The 24,025-nt window shown below is 49.2% G+C and overlaps 1 protein-coding gene and 1 long non-coding RNA gene across 2 annotated transcripts in view; both read right to left on the bottom strand.

Moving 5' to 3' along the window:
* The window catches only part of LOC310746816 (hydroperoxide isomerase ALOXE3-like), a 25,388-nt gene extending 1,363 nt beyond the window's left edge, over positions 1-24,025 (bottom strand). Inside the window, exons 1-13 of the mRNA XM_083580943.1 lie at positions 23,430-24,025; positions 16,504-16,708; positions 15,711-15,792; positions 14,817-14,939; positions 12,345-12,448; positions 10,438-10,610; positions 8,823-8,966; positions 7,348-7,551; positions 5,820-5,906; positions 5,552-5,721; positions 4,233-4,354; positions 2,828-2,928; positions 1,105-1,275 (exon numbers count right to left, since the gene is read on the bottom strand). Coding sequence (XP_083437069.1) covers positions 1,105-1,275; positions 2,828-2,928; positions 4,233-4,354; positions 5,552-5,721; positions 5,820-5,906; positions 7,348-7,551; positions 8,823-8,966; positions 10,438-10,610; positions 12,345-12,448; positions 14,817-14,939; positions 15,711-15,792; positions 16,504-16,708; positions 23,430-23,576 — 1,833 coding nt within the window. The 5' untranslated portion in view covers positions 23,577-24,025. The remainder of the gene's footprint in view (positions 1-1,104; positions 1,276-2,827; positions 2,929-4,232; positions 4,355-5,551; positions 5,722-5,819; positions 5,907-7,347; positions 7,552-8,822; positions 8,967-10,437; positions 10,611-12,344; positions 12,449-14,816; positions 14,940-15,710; positions 15,793-16,503; positions 16,709-23,429) is intronic.
* Positions 1,338-1,734, bottom strand: LOC310747034. Its single transcript, XR_014540859.1, has 2 exons — positions 1,549-1,734; positions 1,338-1,383 (listed from the first exon to the last, which is right to left on the bottom strand). It is a non-coding gene; the product is annotated as an uncharacterized lncRNA (long non-coding RNA).

Genomic DNA, 24,025 nt, shown 5'->3' with positions numbered 1-24,025 from the left:
AATAGCAGGCCCCAAGAGGCAGATACGATGGCGTTCCAGGATGGGGTTGCCAGGTCAGAGTCATCCCAGACCCTGAGATTTGAAGGCCCCTGTTGATGTCACAGGGCAGGCCCTGGAGATGGAGGTTAATTGGGAGAGAGGAGAAGAAGGGAGCAGAAACCACCTCCGCCCTTGCAAGCGGTTCCTGCCAGGCTGTAGCTTGCAAACGGCATGCACAGTCTTCTTAATATTTTCACTGTTATTATTAAAGGCACTCTTCATCTTTTAACCACAGAACTGTAGGGTTGGAAGACACCCCAGGGTCATTTTGTTGAACGGTCTCTTTAAATGTGAAGGTTCATTATTGTTCCACAAGATGTGTATTTCTTTAAGGGCCAGAGCAAATAATGTGACCTAGTTTTACAGCTGTGAATCAGTATAGCAGGTGCTGTTAAGTTGTGTTCATTAAGCTGTGTCAGCAATTGGGTATAGTATATAAAGAGCAGCACCTAGCTCTCCCAGTGCCCTGGTGGTTGGGTTGGTGGATGGGTCATGCTTATTGATATATTATAATTAATGTAAAAGGAGTTTTTGTTATTAAAACCTAGCTAAAATTATTTTAAAGGGACGCGGGTGGCGCTGTGGGTTAAACCACAGAGCCTAGGACTTGCCGATCAGAAGGTCGGCGGTTTGAACCCCCGCGACGGGGTGAGCTCCCGTTGCTCGGTCCCTGCTCCTGCCAACCAAGCAGTTCAAAAGCACGTCAAAGTGCAAGTAGATCAATAGGTACCGCTCCAGCGGGAAGGTAAACGGCGTTTCCGTGCGCTGCTCCGGTTTGCCAGAAGCGGCTTAGTCATGCTGGCCACATGACCCGGAAGCTGCACACCGGCTCCCTCGGCCAATAAAGCGAGATGAGCGCCGCAACCCCAGAGTCGGTCACGACTGGACCTAATGGTCAGGGGTCCCTTTACCTTTAAAGTTATTTTGTGTTCCTTGTAATGTGTGGTCTCCCCAGCAAGCTTTCTGCAGCACAACTAATCTGCAAATAGCCAACACATCTATCCCAACCCCCGGCAAGGCAGGAATCTCAGCTCAAGTATCCATGGCAGACGGCCACCCACTCACCATATCTGGAGATTTGGAACTAAGCAACCACAGCGTGCTCAGAATGGTGCAGGTGGTGTTGATGGCCGGGATGGTGTCTAGGTAGCCCTTCAAGTTTGCCGCCCCCTTGGTCTGAGGCGGCGGCTTCCTCATGGACGGGGGGAAGTTGGGCATCCATGCCCCCAAATCAAACTGTGAATAAAAGCAAACCCCCCCCCCCAAGGATTAAGAACGCAAAGAGGTGGGCTATGCAATCGAGAGGCATACAAATTTGTGAAATAAAGATAAATACAGGTGAAACTCAGAAAATTAGAATATGGTGGGAAAGTTCGTTTATTTCAGTAATTCATCTTAAAAGGTGAAACTAATATATGAGATGGCTCCCCAAATCAACACAGACTGTGGAAACTTCACACTGGACTTCAAGCATCTGGCATTGTGTGCCTCCCCGTTCTTCCTCCGGACTCTGGGTCCTTGGTTTCCAAATGAGATGCAAAAGCTGCTCTCATCAGAAAAGAGATTTGGGGAGCCATGTCATCAGCTGGTGTTGGTCCGCTGTGCTTCATTAAGTCCAGGGTCAACACAGCCGTCTACCAGGAGATTTTGGAGCACTTCGTGCTTCCTTCCGCAGACGAGCTTTATGGGGATGCTGATTTCATGGGCAAATTTATGGGCTATCGATGGCTACTGGTCAAAACAGCTACGCTTTTCTCTTTTGGCCCATTGACACCATAAAAGTAAACTGGTTCAACAGTCATTTTAACTCCCCAGAGAACCATTAGAGCTGTCTTGGGATCTTTTCCCAGAATTCTTTGGGGCAAGCCATGACAGTTACAACTATTATATAAAACCCAACATAGTTTTGTAGCCAGGCCTGCTTAGTCTGCCTCGCTGTCAGGGAATCAGGAGCAGGAGCACTAGGGAGAGAGGATTGGGAGAGCGAAGGGGAAGAATCCGAGGGCAGCGTAGGGGAGTATGACAGTGGCCCGAGAGATTCCATGAGCTTCTCCAGCGAATCAGAAGATTCCCAGAAGGGGGCGCCGATGGTCAGGGCAAGGGGGGTCCCAGGGGGGACGCACCAGAAACAAGGAGCCAGAGGGGAACCCCAAAGCAGCAGTGGAGGATCGGGACCAGTTTCCCCACCAGAGCGTAGTGGGGGGGAGGAGTCACGTGTGTCAGGAGCAGTGTCTCCTCCAGAGAGGGAGTCAGGGCTGACCACGCCTCCAATGGAGGGGAGGTCAGTTGCAGCTAGCCCCCCCGATGGGGGAAGCAGTGACAGCAGCAGTGGAACGGTCAGGAGGAAAGCTGCTGGCTGGGCGCGCGCCAAGTTCAAATGTGCAGGCGCGCGGAACAGCAGGAGACCCGGATGGGGAACCAGCTCCTAAAGCCCGCCGGAGGGAGGGAGAAGGCTCAGGGGAATCAGCGGGAGAAGAGGCTAGAAAGGGCGGAACCCCGGCGGGCAGGCGGACCCAGAGGAGGAAGGAGCAGCGGAGAAGGTGGAGCAAGGCTAGAATCTTAAATTGGTGTCAAGGGGGAGGAGACTCAGACGGAGCATCAGTGGTCTGACACTTGAGACGTGGAGCTGCGCGCTGCGGCTCTGGAAGTGAATCTGAACTTCAATAAAGACTTTTATACTTAACAACGAAGCAGCGTTGGTCCTTTGTGAGCTGGGACCTAGGGTAGCTCTGACACTCGCGATGTCTACCTGCCTGGAGGTGAATATGAGGGAGCACTCCTGTCCTACCTGCCCACTGTTGACGGCAGAGTGCTGGGCCGAGCTGGTATAAATCGCCATTGTGAAGAACTTCTTGACCTCTTTCACAGTTTTGAATGCGGAAGGGATGCCTGCGAAGAGGAAGAGGAAAGCTAAATCCACAACATTAATCAGGAGCGAGTCCTTTCAATAAGGAGGGGTGCAATATATGGGCAGGCCACGCATTGTGTTGCCATATGCAAATCTCGTTAGATTTCTTTCAAAAACTATGTAGTCCTCATGATGCTGAAGACCAGCTTTAAAATAGTGAGCATCTATTAATGGTTCCATTCCGTCCGACATTTAAAGGATAAATTCCAGGACACCGTTTTCCAGGACGCCATCTACCCATCTTTTCCTCGCAAGGGAATGGCGGCCATTTTGAACTTTGTAACCTTGCACGATTTCATGCCACAACCCCCCCCCAAAGAAACAGCGCTTTTCCCAGGCATGACACCCAAAAATGCATGTTTTGGGATGCTGCACAAGATTGCGGCCCTCAAAAACACTTTTTTTGGGGGGGGATCGCAGTACAGAAACATGCAAAATCATGGTATCCAAAATGGTCACCATTCTCTCGCGAGAAAAAACAGAGTGTCGTGGGTTTTCTGGGACACTTGCAGGGTATGTGGTGCTGGTGAGGAGATTTCACCCCTCCCATATCCAAGAATCCGCTGATGTTCTCTGCTGATTCTCCAGAGAGGAGGGGGCGGTTTCTGCTCTCTACTTATTCCGCTCCAGCCTCACATCAAAGAGACTGAGTGTTAGAGAGAGATTGTGTGTATAGATAAGGTTGCTGCTAAGAGCAGCTGAAGACACTCAGTGCAGTTCAGCATTTTCGTTTAGACCTCATTTAGCTCTGTATATAGTTGTGTATTATAGTTGTAGATAGAATAAAGAAGATATTCTACAGAGCTGCTCTCCGAGTCGTTTATGCTCTGCTATACTCTGCTGTGCGACGACTGTCTTCTTGTGGGAGTGAATCCGGTGCTCACAACTCTAAGCTGTGAGTCCACAGCACTTTGACCTGTTCCTGTGCAGAAGGTGGTCTCTGGAAGTGCTACCCAGCTCGCCTAGCCCAGCTGGGGCTGAAGTGGATGAGTCCAGTTGGTGGCCCTGGCTCAAGGGCGATGCAGACAGCTGGCCCTTTCAGGACCTTTGAAACTTCCAAGAGTCAGTTGGCAGATATTTTCTGTTTTATGGGGACTATTCACCTGTTTGACCTATTGACCATATACCTCAGTCCCATGTGACTTAGAGTTCATTGAACAGCATTAAGGTACACTGAGGAGCATGGCATGCATGGCTACTTTTATAACCATTGGTGGATTCTTAACCCCCTCCCTCTGTTCATTGCTGTAGGAAATCCCTTAATTTTATGAGGGCTGGGCAATACCAGAGGACTCTTGTTGCAGGAAGCCTTTTGTGAAGACGTCATGTATCCAGGACTGCAGCTCAAAATCATCCTGCACAGAGCGGTCGTCTTTGTAATACAAGTCGACAATGCCAGAGACAAATCTACGGGAAAGAGTCAAATAAAGGGGAAATAAGAGAATGCTCAGCTTGCAGAATTGAGGCCTCCTCATAGACCACTTGGTCCTCCACCCACAGAAAAAGGAGATTGTGGGATGCTAAGTCTCCTCCACATCCAGCACATTATTATTATTAATAATAATAATAATAATAATAATAATAAGGCTGTAAAATGGAAATAGAGGAGGGAACTGGATCAAGGGGTTATATCCCTTCTGAACTACAACTACAGACGCAAAATTCCCTTTACTTTGTCAATGGAGAGCTCCTAGGAATTTGTTGTTGTTGATTTATTTATACCCTACCCATCTGGCTGGGCTTCCCCAGCCACTCTGGGCGGCTTCCAACAGAATATATTAAAAACACGACAAAACATCAAACATTACGAACTTCCCTGAGCAGGGCTGCCTTCAGATGTCTTCTAAAAGTCAGAGAGTTGTTTATTTCCTTAACATCTGATGGGAGGGCGTTCCGCAGGGCGGGCGCCACCACCGAGAAGGCCCTCTGCCTGTGTCAGGGAACTGCCATCGGAGCCAAGAGTGGAGGTAAGGCTCCCCAATGATGCAGGAGAAGGGACCAGCAGGGAGAGAGAGAACACTTCCTTTGGGGAAGGAAATCGGCGTGACACCAGGAAGAAAGGGGAGCAGGGAAGGACTTCGGAGACATGGCTCCAAGACTCTTCCACAGACGCCAGCGGGGAGAGCCCAGGACCTCCGCTGGCCACGCCCACTCTGCGCAGAAGACTTCCGCGCAGGGAAGCTAGGCGGAGACTTGGCGTCAAGGAGCTTTTATGTTGGAAGAAGTTCAGGAAACACCCACTGACGGATTCTGCCAGTGACTGACACAGCCACGGAGAAAGGGCTGTCCAGCCAGGGAAAGGTTTAGCCAGACAACGTTGCCTAGAGCAGCAGCCCCCTTACGCACGAGCAACCCCAATTCCCTTTACAGCCTGGTTCCCTGAAACCTCGCTTCTCGCAGGGAGGGAACTACCAGAAGGCCCTCAGTGCTGGACCTCAGTGTCCGGGCAGAAAGATGTTCCACCACCTGAGTCGGAGCCCCCCAACCCCCCCTTTGTATTCCTGCACACAGATGCAAACACACGCACATCTCATGTCCACATCCTTGAATTTTGCTCCAGGCAAAATGGAGACCAACACAGTCCCACCCACGCCCTTCCTTGACCTCTCCACGGCTGCCCAGATCTTCAGTCCGTCCTCCTTGTAGTAATAATTGGGCAACGAGGACACCCCGCGAGCTTCCAGGTCTTCTGGGAGGCAGAGGGAAGAGTAGGTCATGGTCTTCAAGTCCCTTTGCAGCAGCTCAACCAAGCCCTGGAGTCCGACGCCAGTTGCCTGGAGACATGGGGTGGGGGAAAGGGAGTCAAAACCTGGAAGGAGCAGCAAAACCTGATTCTTCTCAGGCAGGGTAGCGAGACCCCAGGGCAACTTACCTTGTCGAAGACGCCATCCTTTGAAATGAGGCGCTCCCGGGCCAAGGCATTGATGTGGAGGGTGTAGCGGGTGTGGGGGATCAGGAGCTGTAGAAGACGGGAGAGGACGGCTTTGTTAATGGCTTAAAAAGAAAGACAAAGCGACCCCTGACCATTAGGTCCAGTCGTGACCGACTCTGGGGTTGCGACGCTCATCTTGCTTTACTGGCCGAGGGAGCCGGTGTACAGCTTCCGGGTCATGTGGCCAGCATGACTAAGCCGCTTCTGGCGAACCAGAGCAGCGCACGGAAACGCCGTTTACCTTCCCACCGGAGCAGTACCTATTCATCTACTTTGACATGCTTTTGTACTGCTAGGTTGGCAGGAGCAGAGACCCAGCAACGGGAGCTCACCCCATCGCAGGGATTCGAACTACCGACCTTCTGATCGGCAAGTCCTAGGCTCTGTGGTTTAACCCACAGCGCCACCCACGTCCCAGTTAATGGTGTAATGTACATCAAAATGGGGAGTGAGTCTATAATGTGCCAGTATTGTATGCTGTGAAGCCCAGCTGGAAATTTCGAAGCACCGACCAGAGAAGAGTGCCAGACCAAGCTGACGGAATGGCAAGATTGACGGGAAAGATCAGAAACCAGGAAGGCCAAATATTTGTGAAAGACTGGAATAACTTTTAAACGTACAGTCATACCTTATGTTACGTTTGCTTCAGGTTGAGTGTTTTCAGGTTGCGTCCTGCGGCAACCCAGAAGTACCGGAAAGGGTTACTTCTGAGTTTCGCCGCTCGCGCATGCACAGACATGCAAAAATGATGTCACATGCATGCGCAGAAGCGGCAAATTGCGACCTGTGCACGCGCAGACACGGGTTGCGTTCTTTTCAGGTTGCGAATGGGCCTCCGGAACAGATCCCATTTGCAACCAGAGGTACCACTGTATTTGAGAGACCACTGTAAACAGTTGAAATCATTGGCAGGAATACACTGCCACTACTAAAGTATAATGAACTCTGAATACTATGGATATATAATAGATGTTGTTTAGTTGTTTAGTCGTGTCTGACTCTTTGTGACCCCCTGGACCAGAGCACGCCAGGCACTCCTGTCTTCTACTGCCTCCCACAGTTTGGTCAAAATATAATAGACTTTGGTCGGCCCTCATGGCCCTTCACTTCATCAAATCTGGCCCTCTTTGAAAAAACTTTGTACACCCCTGTCTTAGAGTATTAGGATGAAACTTTAACACATGATAAAAGCCTGTGGTGTCATCAGGACAAGTTATTTGTTGTTTACTTTTTTTGTTTACTGTTTTAATAATTATTTTCTCAAAATTTATCTTCTGTACTATGAAAATAAATAAAAGCATTATTTAAAAAAAATAATCTGTGAGCATCCATCTTGGGTGCCATACTCTCTTTGTTCCAAGCTACTGAAGAGAATGGATGTGCTTCCTTTCTGTCTCCAGTGCAGTCTTTTAGGTAGGCCCGGTCCCAAGTTCCACCAGGCTCAAGGACACGGAATTGGCAGTCTCACCTTATAGAGCGGGTGGCACATGGGGAGGTGGCGCAGGGTGGCTATGGTGAACACCTCCGCCAGCAGGTGGGTCCGGAGCAGGTGGGTGAGGACCTGGTGCACCTGGAAGTCAGCGTTTCGCACCCAGGTCTTGGCCAGGATCCAGTCCCATTCGGGGTCACTCGGCAGGAAGATGGGAGCCTTTGGGCCAGGGGTCTGGCTGAGCTGTGGGGGTGGCAGAATACAACATTGGCTCCATTTATTCCTACTCTCTGTTTCCTGTTTCTTGGACAGTCTCTGTAGAGGACCTATACCATGACTACAGAGGTTCCTCAGGAGTCTTTGGTGAGATTCTTCCTCAAAAGCTTTTTGATAAATCTAGTTACAATAAATCGTAAGTTCTCTGCCCTGCTTATCAGGCTCTGGGATGCTGTCACGAGATCGGGAGAGCATCCCAGAATCCAGTAAGCAAAGCAGAGAAATTGACCGCTCTTTCCATGCCGGGAAAACGAAGCGTCACAGCTCTTTGCGTTGCATGCCATTAACTTGTAGGATTTCAAATGGACATCTTTCAATCATATAACTGCCGCCAGGAGCAGCTCAGCAATAACTCACACAGCGTCGGTGAAATTAACTCTTCATTCAAAGAAGCAAACAGCTCAGAAGGCCAGGCCTAGTGAGCACACAACTATTCCTGTTATCCAGGCATCCCCAACCTGCGGCCCTCCAGATGTTTTCGCCTACAACTCCCATGATCCTTAACTAACAGGACCAGTGGTCAGGGATGATGGGAATTGTAGTCCCAAACATCTGGAGGGCCGAAGGTTGGGAGTACCTGATCTAGCCCCAATGAGGTCCCCAGGCCTTCCCACAGCTACCTAAGTCTCCTCTTCCCCCAGGACCTTCCTAAGCAATCTGAGACTGCTTCGACTTGTCTCTCTTTGCTCCGCCCTTTTCATTCCTCCCCGTGTTCTGGGAGACCAGGCAGAGAAGGGAGCTGGTCGCAGCAGGAGGGGAAGACCCCCTAGATTCTTCACCATCCTCATTTCTGTTTCCTGGCCCCCTTTCTATCCACTCTTCTCTCCTGGCTCCGAGTCTGAACTGCTCTCTGCCGCAGCCTCTTCCTGCTCACTAAACCCTGTTGTCTCTTCAGCTTCCGACACCTTCTCCTCCTAGTCTGCTCCCTCTCCTGCATCTTACAGCTCATTGTCATCCCGCAGCCACTCCCCAGGCACTGAGCCTTCTTCCCTCGGGGGCTCCCCAGCTGTTGCCTCCCACCATTCCTTGGTACCCAGTCAGTCCATGACAGTAAGGTTGAAATCGTGCAAGTCGACTCTGCGCAATTGACAGCAATAACCGATTTAAAGTACAAGGTTGCAGAGCACCACGGAGAACCACCAGAGGTCGCCTTCCGTCCATGATAGAGGCACAGCCTCCCTTCCCCACTGCTATCTCCCAAAGCATCTTCTGAGCCCCCAGCTGCCCCAACCTGTTACCTGGATGGCCAGGGGCATAAGCTGCTCCTGGGCTGTGAGATGCAGCAAGCACAGGGGGGCTGCTAGGTATTGCTGGCGGTTGTTGTTGATTCCTGCAGACAGCCCCTCCAGGATGCGGTAGTCAGCAATGAAGATGGACCCCTTCTGTTTGGGAGAAGAACACAAGTCTCTGTCACAGCTCCATCTGGTACACAGGATGAGCCCCTACCTGCCCGCTGTCTGTCTCGCCAGAGTGGTGCATGCTCTGGTTATCTCCCGCTTGGACTACTGCAACACGCTCTACGTGGGGCTACCTTTGAAGGTGACCCGGAAACTGCAACTAATCCAGAATGCGGCAGCTAGACTGGTGACTGGGGGTGGCTGCCGAGACCATATGACACCGGTCCTGAAAAACCGTCATTGGCTCCCAGTACATTTCCGAGTATAATTCAAAGTGTTGGCGCTGACCTTGAAAGCCCTAAACGGCCTCAGCCCAGTTTTCCCAGCCACTCTGGGCAGCTCCCAACAGAATTAATGATAATAATAATAATAATAATAATAATAATAATAATAATAATAATAATAATACAATAAAACACCAAACATTAAAAACTTCCCTAAACAGGGCTGCCTTCAGGTGTCTTCTAAACGTCAGATAGTTGTTTATTTCCTTGACATCTGGTGGGATGGCGTTCCACAGGGCAGGCGCCACCACCGAGAAGGCCCTCTGCCTGGTTCCCTGTAACCTCACTTCTCACAATGAGGGAACCACCAGAAGGCCCTCAGAGCTGGACCTCAGTGAACGATGGGGGTGGAGACGCTCCCAGTATGTTTCCGAGTATAATTAAAAGTGTTGGTGCTGACCTTGAAAGCCCTAAACGGCCTCAGCCCAGTTTTCCCAGCCAATCTGGGCAGCTCCCAACGCAATTAATTATAATAGTAATAAAAAAGCAACAAAACATCAAACATTAAAAGCTTCCCTAAGCAGGGCTGCCTTCAGATGCCTTCTAAATGTCAGCTAATTGTTTATTTCCTTGACATCTGGTGGGAGGGCGTTCCACAGGGTAGGCGCCACCACCGAGAAGGCCCTCTGCCAGGACCACATAACACAGGTCCTGAAAGACCTACGTTGGCTCCCAGTACATTTCCGGGCACAATTCAAAGTGTCGGTGCTGACATTTAAAGCCCTAAACGGCCTCGGCCAAGTATACCTGAAGGAGAATCTCCACCCCCATTGTTCAGCCCAGACACTGAGGGCCTTCTGGCGGTTCCCTGCCTGCGAGAAGTGAGGTAACAGGGAACCAGGCAGAGGGCCTTCTCGGTAGTGGCACCCGTCCTGTGGAACGCCCTCCCGTCAGATGTCAAGGAAATAAACAACTACCTGACTTTCAGAAGACACCTGAAGGCAGCCCTGTTTGGAGAAGTTTTGAATGTTTGACGTTTTTATCATGTTTTTAATATTCTGTTGGGAGCTGCCCAGAGTGGCTGGGGAAAGCCAGCCAGATGAGTGGAGTATTATTATTATTAATAATAATATCACATCATCATCAAAGAGGAGAGGTGTGCTGCTTGTGTGCCTCTTCTGGTGCAACAGCGTTTCCCCATCAGCCGAGCTGCAGAGCGCTTTCCTCCTCACCTCCAGCTCCTTCTGCAGTGTGGTGGAGTCCCCAAGGGACTTGGCCACCATGTCCTGAGTCACAGGGAAGTTGGATGGAATCTCTGTGCATCTTTGGATCATTCTCGGGTTCAGACCGTTCAGAAACTGGTACCCAAAGAACGCGTCGTCCTTCCAGTGCTTCACGACGTATCCTAGGAACAGAGGGAGCTGCCTTAGACCGTGGAGCCGAAACAAGCGAGAGCCTCAAAACACAAGAGCATCAAGTCAGGGCTGAAGTGTGTGGAGATTTCCCTGCATGGGGAGCATCTGATATGGGAAGGGTCTCAGTTCCTCTCTTCCTGATCCCAGATAGCTTAGTCTACCTTTAACGTGGGTCTGCCTCCAGGATGCAAAATTAATAGAAGAGTCCGATCTCCTTGTCAGTTACTGATCAATTTTATTTTATTTTTTAAAGGTGCATTCAGGGGTTTTTTTGTTAGGGTTTTTTTTTGGGGGGAAGGGAGCTGTACAGTTTTCCTTTCAGTGTCAGGTAGTGTGGTGTAGCGGTTAGAGCCACTCCCATCATCCCTGGTCACTGGAATGCTGGCTAGGAATGATGGGAGTTGCAGTCCAACAGCATAAAGGGACCCACGGTTGAGAAAGGCCAGGTTAGAGTGTTCTGACTAGGACCCGGGAGACCAGGGTTCGAATCATCACTCAGGCCTGAAGCTCACTGAGTAGCCTCAGGCCAGTCACTGCCTCACATTGTAACCTACATCAAAGGGTTGTTGGGTGATTAAATGAGGAGTGGGAAAACTATATAAGCCATGGAGTCCATGGAGAAAAGGGAGGGATATAAATGCAACCAGCCAATCAATTTCTTGTTCTCTTTTGCTGTCTACTAACCTGCCCCGTTAGTAGGGACGCGGGTGGCGCTGTGGGTTAAACCACAGAGCCTAGGACTTGCCGATCAGAAGGTTGGCGGTTTGAATCCCCGCGACGGAGTGAGCTCCCGTTGCTCGGTCCCTGCTCCTGCCAACCTAGCAGTTCGAAAGCACGTCAAAGTGCAAGTAGATAAATAGGCTCCGCTCCGGCGGGAAGGTAAACGGCGTTTCCGTGCGCTGCTCTGGTTCGCCAGAAGCGGCTTAGTCATGCTGGCCACATGACCCGGAAGCTGTACGCCGGCTCCCTCGGCCAATAAAGCGAGATGAGCACCGCAACCCTAGAGTCGGCCATGACTGGACCTGGTCAGGGGTCCCTTTACCTTTACCTTTAACCTGTCCTGTATCGCCCAGCTGAAAGCCTCAAAGACTGGCCTGCTGCGTTGGATTGGTAATTATGACATTTAGTGATCTCATTTGCTCAAGAACTTATAACTGTTTTGCAACCGGAGTGGGTTAGGAGGCGATTATGCAAATTTCCCAGCCTGATTGCTTTGTCAACGCCAGTTATTACTTCATACCATTACTTAGTTGCAAACTGTCTCAAATTGCTTTAAGTTGCTTCAAATTTCATTACAGGTACATTGCTTCATTATTCTACAGACTTTGCTTTATAGCCAACAAATTCCGCAAGCTTTCCTAAAGCCATTAAGCTTTGGACGCCCACGAACCGAGCTACTCCCTGTTCCGCTGCTGAGCAAATTAAAAGCTTGACTGAAGGATCCAGTGAGCGTCAGCGTGTTGGCCAGGATTTGACGCTAACCTCAAATGGATCTCCGCATGAGCCAAAGGAGGTTTGGGCATGTTAAATCAGTGGCAACCGCTTTTGGGCTTCACAGGTCCCATTCACAGTAGGATCCATTGTGTTACTAAATCAGGAAAGAGCCCAGGACCAGATTTCTGGAAACCAACCCCGATCTCTAGGTAGCTGCAAATGAAATTCACACTATGGGGGGTCTATCAGAGGCTGCTTGCAGTGAGTTTTGAATAGGGCTACCATCTTACTGGACAAATCCGTCTCGGTGAACAAGAAGACTTTGTTGATATCTTCCAGTTTCTCCCAGGACTCTTGGCTAGTGGAGTACCCTCTCAGCTTGAGCTCTACCTGCCTGGAGTCAGAAGGGAACAAAGGGGGGGTGAACGTCAAGGGATGAAATGTGCTCTTCTTTGCCCTTTAAAGGTGCCCCATGAACAGGAAACCACTGCCCCCCCCCACTGCCGCCGCCAATCTATCACAGTGGTACTTTAGTTCTCCAACTCAATCCGTTCCGGAAGTCCGTTCCAAAACCAAAGCGTTCCAAAACCAAGGCGCGCTTTCCCATAGAAAGTAATGCAAAACGGATTACAGTGGATGCGAACGTGATCCGTGTGGGAGGCATGTTCTCAACCTGCAGCGCCGCGTCTGCGCACATGCCGGTTGTGATCCGGCGCTTCTGCGCATGCACAAAGCGTGATTTAGCGCTTCTGCACATGCGCAACCGCCGAAACCCGGAAGTATCCCATTCCGGTACTTCCGGGTTTTGGCGCGTCCATAACCCGAAAAAACACAACCTGAAGCATCTGCAACCCATGATATGACTGTAATCTGTTCCAGACTTTTAAAAACAAACCCCAAAACAGCAATTTGACATGAATTTTACTATCTAACGAGACCATTGATCCATAAAATGAAAGCAATAAACAGTGCTGCAGTCACACAATCAATCAATCAATCAGTAGCTGAACCGGGTTCTACACAGTCACACCCCCCCCAAAAAAAAGAGCCACAAAAATGCAAAATGAATAGCGAAAACAGACAGACCTCAGCGTAACACTCAAAACGGAAGTGTGGCGCTCAAATCGGAAGCATAACACTCAAAACGGAGCACGTCCGGCTTCCGAAAAAATGTTCACAAACCAGAACACTTACTTCCAGGTTTGCAGTGTTTGGGTTGCAAGTTGTTTGAGAACCAAGGCGCAAGGTACCACTGTACTTACTGAAAGCATTTGTACACTGCAATAGCAATACTCTTTGGGCAGCTTCCAAAGCTAAAATACAACAACGAATCAACCATCAATAGAAGTCAAGGCGAGAATTTCAGCAGCGGCCAGTAAAACAGTGTAATACGATACAGAGAGTATCACTAAATGCAGAAAAGCCATCATCTCCACCCCATGACATTCTCATGGAGGAAAGACATGGCGGATGAGCAATCTCACATGCTCTTTCTGAGGTGGCCTGCCTGGCACCAGCCTCGTCTTCCTTTTGGCGCCACACAAAGACAGTTTTTTGCTGGATAGCTCCGTCTGTTAGAGTATGGTGCCGATAATACTAAGGTCGTAGGTTCGATACCCATATGGGGCAGCTGCATATTCCTGCATTGCAGGGGGTTCGAGTAGATGATCTTTGGGGTCCCTTCCAACTCTACAATTCTATTTTCCTTGGTATTTGGGCAGCGCAAATGATATGATACTGAAATGTTCCATCTGCTATCAATATGTGTACATAATTTCATTATTCTATTATTATTGCTTTACTTTGATTGTCAGTCACTTTGGGACTTTTTTGGTATAATTATCATTATCATTATCATTATTATTATTATTATTTATCATTTGTACCTCACCCATCTGGCTGGGTTTCCCCAGCCACTCTGGGCGGCTTCCACAGAGACCAAAAATACACTAAAATGTCACACATTAAAAGCTTCCTTGAACAGGGCTACCTTAAGATGTCTTTTGAATGTAGTTTATCACTTTGACATCTGATGGGAGGGCGTTCCACAGGGCAGGCGCCACCACTGAGAAGGCCCTCTGCCTGGTTCCCTGTAGCTTTGCTTCTCGCAATGAGGGAAACACCAGAAGGCCCTCGGAGCTGGACCTCAGCGTCTGGGCAGAACGATGGGGGTGGAGACGCTCCTTCAGGTATACTGGGTATGTCCCACATGGCAGATTTCTGAGGGGATATCCTGAGATCTTTCCTAGGCACTGTAGGAGGTGCGAATGGCCAGAGCAACGTTGACTAGTGCTATTCCTCCTTCCAGAATTCTCCTTCCCCCTGTCTGCTTGTTATGTATTCAGTGGTCTGTGTTTGCCTGAGCTTGGGTCTGGACTAAGGAATCTGAGGCCCTGCGTTCTGATTCGATACATGCTGTCCAATCGCAGAACATTTCAGGATTTGGGCCTCTGCCATTGGCCCTGAAACTCTGAGTCATGATTCGCAGTTTGGAAGTTTAGACAGCCAATCACATTGAGAGTGGGAGTGGCCCAGGCCTTCAGAAATGTATATAAGCAGTTGCTTTGCCCCTGTTGTCCAGTTCTGTTAGTTCAACAAAGGTTCTTGCAGTTATCACTGTGTCTTGCCTCGTGGGAACCCACCTACACTTCACTGTTTACCACAGACCCTGGGCTGGAACTGCCTGTGCGTAGCCCAGAAAATGGTCTGCGTTAAGGAACATGATCTGCCACCAACATTGCGGCTTCTTTCCCCACACTTACTGGGCTTTGGAGCGATTGACAAAATCCGCCGCTTTGACGAAAGAAAACCTGATGTTTGTGTCCAGTTCCTTGGGGGATGCAACATCCAGATGGAAAGGGACGCCCTCAGCAAACTTCTTCCACCTGTGCAGAAGGAAATCAAGATCACAATGTCATGGACCAGCCACTCTGGGCAGCTCCCAACAGAATATTAAAAACACGATAAAACATAAAACATTCAAAACTTCCCTAAACAGGCCTTCCTTCAGATGTCTTCTAAAAGTCATACAGTTCTTTATTTCCTTGACATCTGGTGGGAGGGCGTTCCACAGGGCAGGCGCCACCAGCGAGAAGGCCCTCTGCCTGGTTTCCTGTAACTTTGCTTCTCGCAGTGAGGGAACCGCCAGAAGGCCCTCGGAGCTGGACCTCAGTGTCTGGGCAGAACGATGAGGGTGGAGACGCTCCTTCAGGTATACTGGGTGAGAAGCAAAGCTACAGGGAAGCAGGCAGAGGGCCTTCTCGGTGGTGGCACCCGCCCTGTGGAACGCCCTCCCATCAGATGTCAAAGAGAAAAACAACTACCTGACTTTTAGAAGACATCTGAAGGCAGCCCTGTTCAGGGAAGCTTTTAATGTGTGACATTTTAGTGTATTCTTTGTCTTTGTTTTTGTTGGAAGCCGCCCAGAGTGGCTGGGGAAACCCAGCCAGATGGGCGGAGTACAAATAACAAATTATATTATTATTATTATTATTATTATTATTATTATTATTATTACACTCTGAACATTGGAAATGAGGAATGAGGACTAAACACACCCACCCCTGAGAGCTGGAGGCAGAACCCAGGAATCCATTACACAGACACACAAACACACACAGGTTGCATGACTAGAAGTTTACAGCAGCCACACTCACTCGTAGCAAGATTGTCTTTGCTGAAGCTGCTTCTTCCGGTGTTCCTTGAGTGAAGGAAGAGTATCCATAGCTGGTGTCTTCGCTGGAGGGACACGCAGAGAGAGAGAGAGAGATGGTGTTTATTATGCCAGCCTGCTTCATTCGGTTCAGATCTGCTACAGTGGTCCCTTGGTTCTCCAACGCCTTGGTACTCAAACAACTTGGAACCCAAACCCTGCAAACCCGGAAGTAAGTGTTCCAGTTTGCGAACTTTATTCGGAATCCACACGTGCTCCGTTTTGAGTACCTCGCTTCCGTTTGGAGTGTTACACCGAGGTCTGTCTGTTTTTGCTATTTATTTTGCGTTTCTGCGTCTCTTTTTTTGTTTTGTTTTTGTGACTGTGTGGAACCCAGTTCAGCTACTGGTTGGTTGGTTGGTTGGTTGTGTGACTGCAGTACGTTGCTTATTGCTTTCATTTTATGGATCAATGGTCTCGTTAGATAGTAAAATTCATGTTTAAATTGCTGTTTTAGGGGTTGTTTTTAAAAGTCTGGAACGGATCGATCCATTTTGCATTACTTTCTATGGGAAACCGTGCCTTGGTTTTGGAACGCTTTGGTTTTGGAACCGACTTCTGGAACAGATTAAGTTTGAGAACCAAGGTACGACTGTAGTTTATATTTTCTTATGAACAGTAAATACCATTGGGGGGGTAGGCATGCTGTCCAAACAATAAAATGCTAAAAGATGATTTTGCAGAGTAGGGACCTTCTTCGTCTCTCTCTCTCTCTCTCTTCAAGCAAGTCTACTTACCCGATCCCTCCCTCAGCTCCAGGGTATCAGAGCCCGCAATCCACTGATAGCATGGAAATCTATAGACTTCTCCTTTGGGGGACGTCACGGTGACAAAACTACAGTACCAGCTAGTGGACAGCAGATTAGACGCAACTTCTTTGTGGAGACGGAGAAGCACGATTTCCCCCAGCTCCTGCTCACAGGTGACTTTGTAGTCATGCTCCTGCAACAGAAAAGTCGGGAGATCCAGAGGCAGCCTTAGAAAGCAGGAAGGGATGACAAAGAGACAGATTTCAACTCCAGGTGAAAAACCTCACCTTTAACTTAGCCTGTAGGCTCTATGGGAATTAGCAAAGTCCTCAGCCATCCTTGGTGCTGCGGACCTCAGAAGAACCCGATCCTCACTCAGGCAGCTAGCTGCTTGTTGGACTAACCTACCGTTATTGATGGATGCAACAAATTGAATTTACTTGCCTCAGCACCCCCTGCCCCAAATAGAAGCAGAGACGGTCTTTGCATCCCTACCCCACCCCCGTGATGGGTGAGTCATTCGAAGATGGGCCAGAACTCTGTTTGCAAAGATAGCAGTTTCTGGGAAGAAATGGGGAATTATTATTATTATTATTATTATTATTATTATTATTATTATTATTATTTAATATTTTTATATATTTGTACCACGCCCATCTGGCTGGGTTTCCCCAGCCACTCTGGGCAGCTTCCAACAAAGATTAAAAATACATTAAAATGTCACACATTAAAAACTTCCCTTCAGATGTCTTCTAAATGTCAGGTAGTTGTTTATCTCTTTGACATCTGGTGGGAGGGCGTTCCACAGGGCGGGTGCCACCACCGAGAAGGCCCTCTGCCTGGTTCCCTGTAGCTTTGCTTCTCGCAGTGAGGGAACTGCCAGAAGGCCCTCGGAGCTGGACATCAGCGTCCGGGCAGAACGATGGGGGTGGAGACGCTCCTTCAGGTATAGTGGACTGAGGCCGTTTAGGGCTTTAAAGGTCAGCACCAACACTTCGAATTGTGCTTGAAAACATACTGGGGGAAGTGAGCTTATCTTGAGAAGGGACCTTATCTCGAAACTTGCTTGGAATTCAAGTTCCCCAGGAGAGGAACTGGTGGGATGGGATTCTTGTGTTTTACTTGCTTGCAAAATTCTATCTTGTTCTGGATGTCGTCAAATATTCTGCTGATAGTTGTTTGTCTCTGTTGGGAGTGGCTCAGAACTTACAGGGTTAAGAGTTCTGAGTGATGACGCCTCACATTCTGAGGGCGGGGATAGAACACTGGGAGTGGCCAGTATCTCTGAGAGAGAGAAAAAAAAGACGCACGCAGTGTGAGAGAGAGTCGACATGAGTTGCGTCTCACCGGGAAGATTTACGATGTGTTGATCTGTACGAGAATAAAGGCTTTAAGATAAGGAGAGCTGCGTGTCAGCCTGAGTTATTGCCACCACACGACAGAACGTTTCAAGCTTCTGCTGCTGCTGTGTTTTACGCTCTGCTGAGTCAAAGGTCTCTGGAAGGGTCAGAGGAGGCGCAGAGAAGTGTGCCGGACCCCTGGACGTAATTGACTCATTCGAATAGTCTCACACTATAAAAACCCTGCTCTGATCTGGGTACGATGCTCAGCTTTTGGGAGCTATCCCACTGCAGCCAGCTGCGCAGATTAATAAACCAAAGTCTTTTCCTCAGAGAACCTGGTGTCTGTCTTATTGACTGAGAATCCTGCACCATTATAAGAAAATTTGGGGATCCAACTCCCCATCAAGGGACCCAGTACCCCAGAATCTTCCTGATGTAGAACAGAATGTCCCTATTTTCATCAGAGAAATGTTGGAGGGTATGCAATTGGTGTGGATGAGGCCCATTCATTCATTCATGGCATTTAGGTACTGCCCCTCATCCAGAGATCACAGGGCCCTCCTCCCCCCCCCCAAGCTGCTCACAGGGGTGTACACAGGTCACCCCATCTCATTTAATCCCCACTACAGCCTTGAGAGGTATAGGGTTAGGCTGAGAGAGGCAGTGACTGGCCCCCAAGGTCACCCAGTGAGTTTTGTGGCCGAGTGGGGATTCAAAGCCTGGTCTCCCCCAGGTTCCAGTCCAGCACTCTAACCATTGCACCACACTGGACTGCCTGCACTGAGTCAGACCATTGATCTGTCTAGAGCCATATAATCCATCACTGGGGAAGCTTGAGGGTCTCGTTCCCCTCCAGGGGGCCACTTGCGGATGGTGGGCTGGTCAGAGGCAAAGGTTGTTGGTGTTGTTATTATTTAGTTGTTTAGTTGTGTCTGACTCTTCATGACCCCATGGACCAGAGCACGCCAGGCACTCCTGTCTTCCACTGCCTCCCGCAGTTTGGTCAAACTCATGTTGGTAGCTTCGAGAACACTGTCCCACCATCTCGTCCTCTGTCGTCCCCTTCTCCTTGTGCCCTCCATCTTTCCCAGCATCAGGGTCTTTTCCAGGGAGTCTTCTCTTCTCATGAGGTGGCCAAAGTCTTGGAGCCTCAGCTTCAGGATCTGTCCTTCCAGCAGTGGCGTAGCGTGGGTTGTCAGCACCCGGGGCAAGGCAAGTAATTTGCGCCCCCTAAGCCGTGGATTTGCGCCCCCTAAGCCGTGGATTTGCGCCCCCTAAGCCGTGGATTTGCCCTAACCCCAGATGTTTCGCCCGGTGCGGCCGGCCCCCCCTGCACCCCCCACGCTACGCCACTGCCTTCCAGTGAGCACTCAGGGCTGATTTCCTTAAGAATGGAGAGGTTTGATCTTCTTGAAGTCCATGGGACTCTCAAGAGTCTCCTCCAGCACCAGAATTCAAAAGCATCCATTCTTCGGCGATCAGCCTTCTTGATGGTCCAGCTCTCACTTCCATACACCACTACTGGGAAAACCATAGCTTTAACTATACGGGCCTTTGTTGGCAAGGCAAAGGTAGGGCAGAGCAATTAATCTTAATTTCTCCTTTGTACAGTAGACCAATTCCTACACACACTTGCACATTCCTCTGCCCTCCACCTTGGCAAAGGAGAGGGATTATCAAAATTCCAGCATTTTTTCTACCATTGTGAAGTCACATGGCGAGGGGTGCATCCTGCAGAGATTCTCAAGGACCAGATAGAGTGGACCGGAAGACTTTGCCCCAGGACTTTGTTTCCTCACTCCTCATCCACACTGATTGCATACCCTTCATTCATAAATAAATGAAATATAAATGCAATAAATAAAAATATTGCATTCCTTTGCTGGACTTGGTTTCCTTCAGAACAAGACCATTACAAAAGCCGCTTGCAACAGAGTGCAGATTAAGTTAAGAAAGAAAATGTAAGTTTCACAACCTAGTTCTTCCGGATATTCTCCGGTTACGGGAACCAGGAGTTTGACAACAGCAAAGAAGGAAGGAAGAAGCCATGATACTCCTGGGGAAAAGAGGAAACACCCACCTGATTTCCCTACAGGAGGGCAAGCCGTTGCAGGATACAGAGTGGAAAACAGGCGGTGGGGGAAGGGTTAAGCATCAGCTCACCTTCCCCTGCCCTTCAATGCCCCATTATCACTCTTGCACTCAGAAATACAGCCTGGATTTTGTTAGAATGTGGGGCTTTTTTTGTTTTTTGAAAATGATTTTTATTGATTTTAAAATTTTAACAATTATATAATACCGTAACATAAAGGTAAAGGTACCCCTGCCCGTTCGGGCCAGTCTTGCCAGACTCTAGGGTTGTGCGCTCATCTCACTCTAGAGGCCGGGAGCCAGCGCTGTCCGCAGACACTTCCGGGTCACGTGGCCAGCATGACAAGCTGCATCTGGCGAGCCAGCGCAGCACACGGAATGCCGTTTACCTTCCCGCTGGTCCCTATTTATCTACTTGCACCCGGGGGTGCTTTTGAACTGCTAGGTTGGCAGGCGCTGGGACCGAACGACGGGAGCGCACCCCGCCGCGGGGATTCGAACCGCCGACCATTCGATCGGCAAGTCCTAGGCGCTGAGGTTTTACCCACAGCGCCACCCACGTCCCAATACCGTAACATAGCCACCATTATATCATTTGCTCTCAGTAGCACCTCAGAGACCAACTAAGTTTGTTCTTGGTATGAGCTTTCGTGTGCATGGACACTTCTTCAGATACACTGAAACAGAAGTCACCAGACCCTTATATATAGTGAGGGGTATTGCTCAGAAGGGTGGTGGGAATGGGTGATTGGCTGATAGGTGTCGACTGTTTACCGCTATCAGCCAATCACCCATTCCCACCACCCTTCTGAGTAATACCCCTCCCCACCCTCTCACTATATATAAAGGTCTGGTAACTTCTGTTTCAGTGTATCTGAAGCAGCCCCAGAGCTGAGCTGCAGCACCGTGCACAAGAGGAACCCCAGTTTCAGCTGCGTCCTCAGCACCAGCCCCACGAGTTCGCCCAAGCCACTGGCCCCCTAGCTGCTCAGCCCCCCGCCGCTGTGGGAGTCACTCTATGAATGAAAGGCCGCATCAGAATTTACCTCAGCATGGCACAGGGACTGACCAATCATTTCCCGCGACTCTGGAAAGCCATGTTGGAGATGCTTGCCTCGCCATGTTTAGGTAAATGCCAACGCGGCCTTTCAGCCTCGGACCCTTGACAGGGGTTTTCAAATGGCCGTGTGGGCCAGATTCATGACCCTTTCGGGCCGCATTTGGCCCCCGGGCCATTGTTTGCCGACCCCTAGTTTTTGCCATAGTATGGTGACCTTTACATTTGTTGTTGCTGGTGGCAGCAGGGAGATGACGGAGGGAAACACAGCGGTGGTATTTAGTCCCCATGTTCAAGCATCTATGCACAAGTATGTGCTTTAGAAGCTAATTGCATCCTTTCCATGCCTTCCTGCCAAAGATGTCTAGTGTTATGTATTGAAGTTCTCACCCTGGGCCAGCAGGGGGATACTGTAGATAGTTCAGGTCCACATATGCAAATAAGGGATCGAAAGTGACGTTCAGTGATTGGATAGTTTTAGAAAATTGTTACAGTTACGTTGTACTGGAGCTCTATATAAGCAGGCTGACTAAACTCTTCAGTTCAGTTCTGTTCTGGCCTGTGAATAAACAAGAACTGTTTGAAGAATTGCTGTGTCGTCTGATATGTTCACCCACAACTTAACACCCCCAACTGTGGCCCCAGCTCTGGAGCGGTCACTAATGGAAGGCGAGGCTCCACCTACATCTTCCTCACAAACTGTGGGGTGTGGAGCCGAGCCAAGCCGTTTCGGTGGGTCTGCCTGGCTCTCCAGAGACTCAGACCACCGCCGTGCCTGACCGTCCGCCGAGTCCGCTCTTGGTGGTTTCTTTGACAGCAGCGGAGCCAGGGAACTCGGGCTCAACGCCACATTTGGTCGCACCACAGTCGCAGCCAGAATCGGGTGGCCACCCAGACTCTGGTACTGGCCCTCGGCAGTCCGGCAGGGCTTCCAAGCGCCCAGCTTATTTAAAAGATTATGTTCACCGGACAAACTGCACATGTAAAGCTGTATGGTGAATAGGGTCAATTAATATGCTTATGTGCCTTACTGAAACCAATAAGGGTATTGCTGTATGTAATGGAACCACTATGATTGTAACTAATGCCTTATCTCAGTGGGGAGGGGTATTATGTATTGAAGTTCTCACCCTGGCCACCAGGAGTATCATGTACAGTGGTACCTCGGGATGCGAATGGGATCTGTTCCAGAGCCCTGTTCGCATCCTGAAGCGAACGAAACAAGCGACGGCACGTCTGTGCATGCGCGGGTCGCGTTTTGACGCTTCCGCGCATGCGTGTGATGTCATTTTGAGCGTCTGCGCATGCGCGAGCGGCAAAACCCAGAAGTAACGCACTCCGTTACTTCCGGGTTGCCATGGAGTGCAACTCGAACGCGCTCAACCCAAAGCACATTCAACCCGAGGTATGACTGTGTATAGTTTTCACTCAGGTTCACGTCAGTTAATTTAGGCGGGAAACCCTGGGTTGTTGTTGTTACAATGTTGACAGCCGACTGCCTATAAAATCAGGCCGGCTGAGCTGTTTGCTGTTCAGTTCAGTTCCAGCTTACTTATAAAGAACTACTTGGAGAAATCTCTGTGTCGTCTGCTATGTCCACCCACTATTTAATATCTAGGAAACCCCTGGGGTTGAAAATGAGCTCTGGGGCCCCATATGCATGTGTTATGCATTGATATTAATTGGAATCTGTATAATTGGCAAAACTCTGGTAATAATGGGTCAATATTATAAATTAATAAAGAAAATGTTTTAAAAAGAAATTACGTGGGTGTGGCCTTGAGATTTCCTTTCTTCTCCTGACCTAATTTTAAAGTCATCAATTTTCAGAAAGAGTTAACCTTGCTTGGGGGAAAGTGGAGAAGACCACACAAAATTAATAGGGCCAAGATGTCTCGTATTATTTTGAATTAATATTCTATGAAATCATCATTAGACATTTTTATATTGATGGGGTTTTATTCAAAACTCAGTGCATATAGAACACTCTGTTTAAATGTCACTTGGAAGTGTTTAACTGGATAACCACTGACTTGTTACACAGTATTGGGAAGGTGGGGAAAGCTATGGCCAGAGGCATAGAAATAAACACACCTAACTTTTTATCAGCAAGTTCTAACATGGAAAGAATGAGCAGGCAAAAGAGAAGGCTGATTTCAGGCACATATCAAACCAGCAAAGCAAACACAATTCCTTCTCAGGAGAAAATGCAACAACAGATTTTTCATTTTCCCTGTAGCAGAAAAGCATACTTAACATTTTACTTCTTAAATATTATTTTTTTTGCTCTTTGGGGAAGATTTGACTCTGCTTCTCAGTTACCCAGCTCATTGGAGGGAAATGTAAGATATGCCCTTTTTAACAAAATAAATGCTCTGCTGTCCGCCACCCCTCCACAACCCATCCCTTTCAGAACCACTCACCGCTCCTCTGTAGAAATCTGGGCCCCAGTTGTCCAGCACAGTTTTGGGGCTCTCGCCATGGGTGCCCACCAAGGTGGCAAAAACAGAGTCAATGGTGCCAGCACGGAGCTGCTTCCCAGTCACCACCTGGACGTTGTATGTGGCCATGCTGGAGGCTCAGGTAACGTGGAGTGGGCTAGCTGGCGTGCACGACCCCTTGGGAGCGGGATGTTCAGGACGTCCCAGGCACCCGCCTCTCTACCTCCTCTCTCAATAATGGGTCGTGCGAAGAAGCCAACCTTTTCAGCAAAAAGGAACAGCCCCACCCAGCCCTTCCTACAGCAGAGCTCCACCCCTGGTGCCCAGGTGTCAGAAGAAGATAGTGAACTTCAACCCACCCATGCCTGGAGTGGCCAAATTCTTTGGCCTGATCCAGGATCTCTGTGCAAGAGAGATAGAGAGAGAATGAATAGGTGTTTAAGGAAGACTTGAGGAAAGAGGAGGGAAAGAAAAGAACGAAGTGGGCAGAGATTAAAGAAACAAAGTGTGGTTTGATTTCATCACTTTTGGCAACAGTAAAACGAACAATTCATCTGCTGCTTCGCAGTATAGGAAGG

The sequence above is a fragment of the Podarcis filfolensis genome (genome assembly GCF_964270895.1).
Source record: "Podarcis filfolensis genome assembly, chromosome: 13".
In the NCBI taxonomy this organism is placed as follows: domain Eukaryota; kingdom Metazoa; phylum Chordata; class Lepidosauria; order Squamata; family Lacertidae; genus Podarcis; species Podarcis filfolensis.
This window is presented reverse-complemented; position numbering and strand designations above follow the sequence as displayed.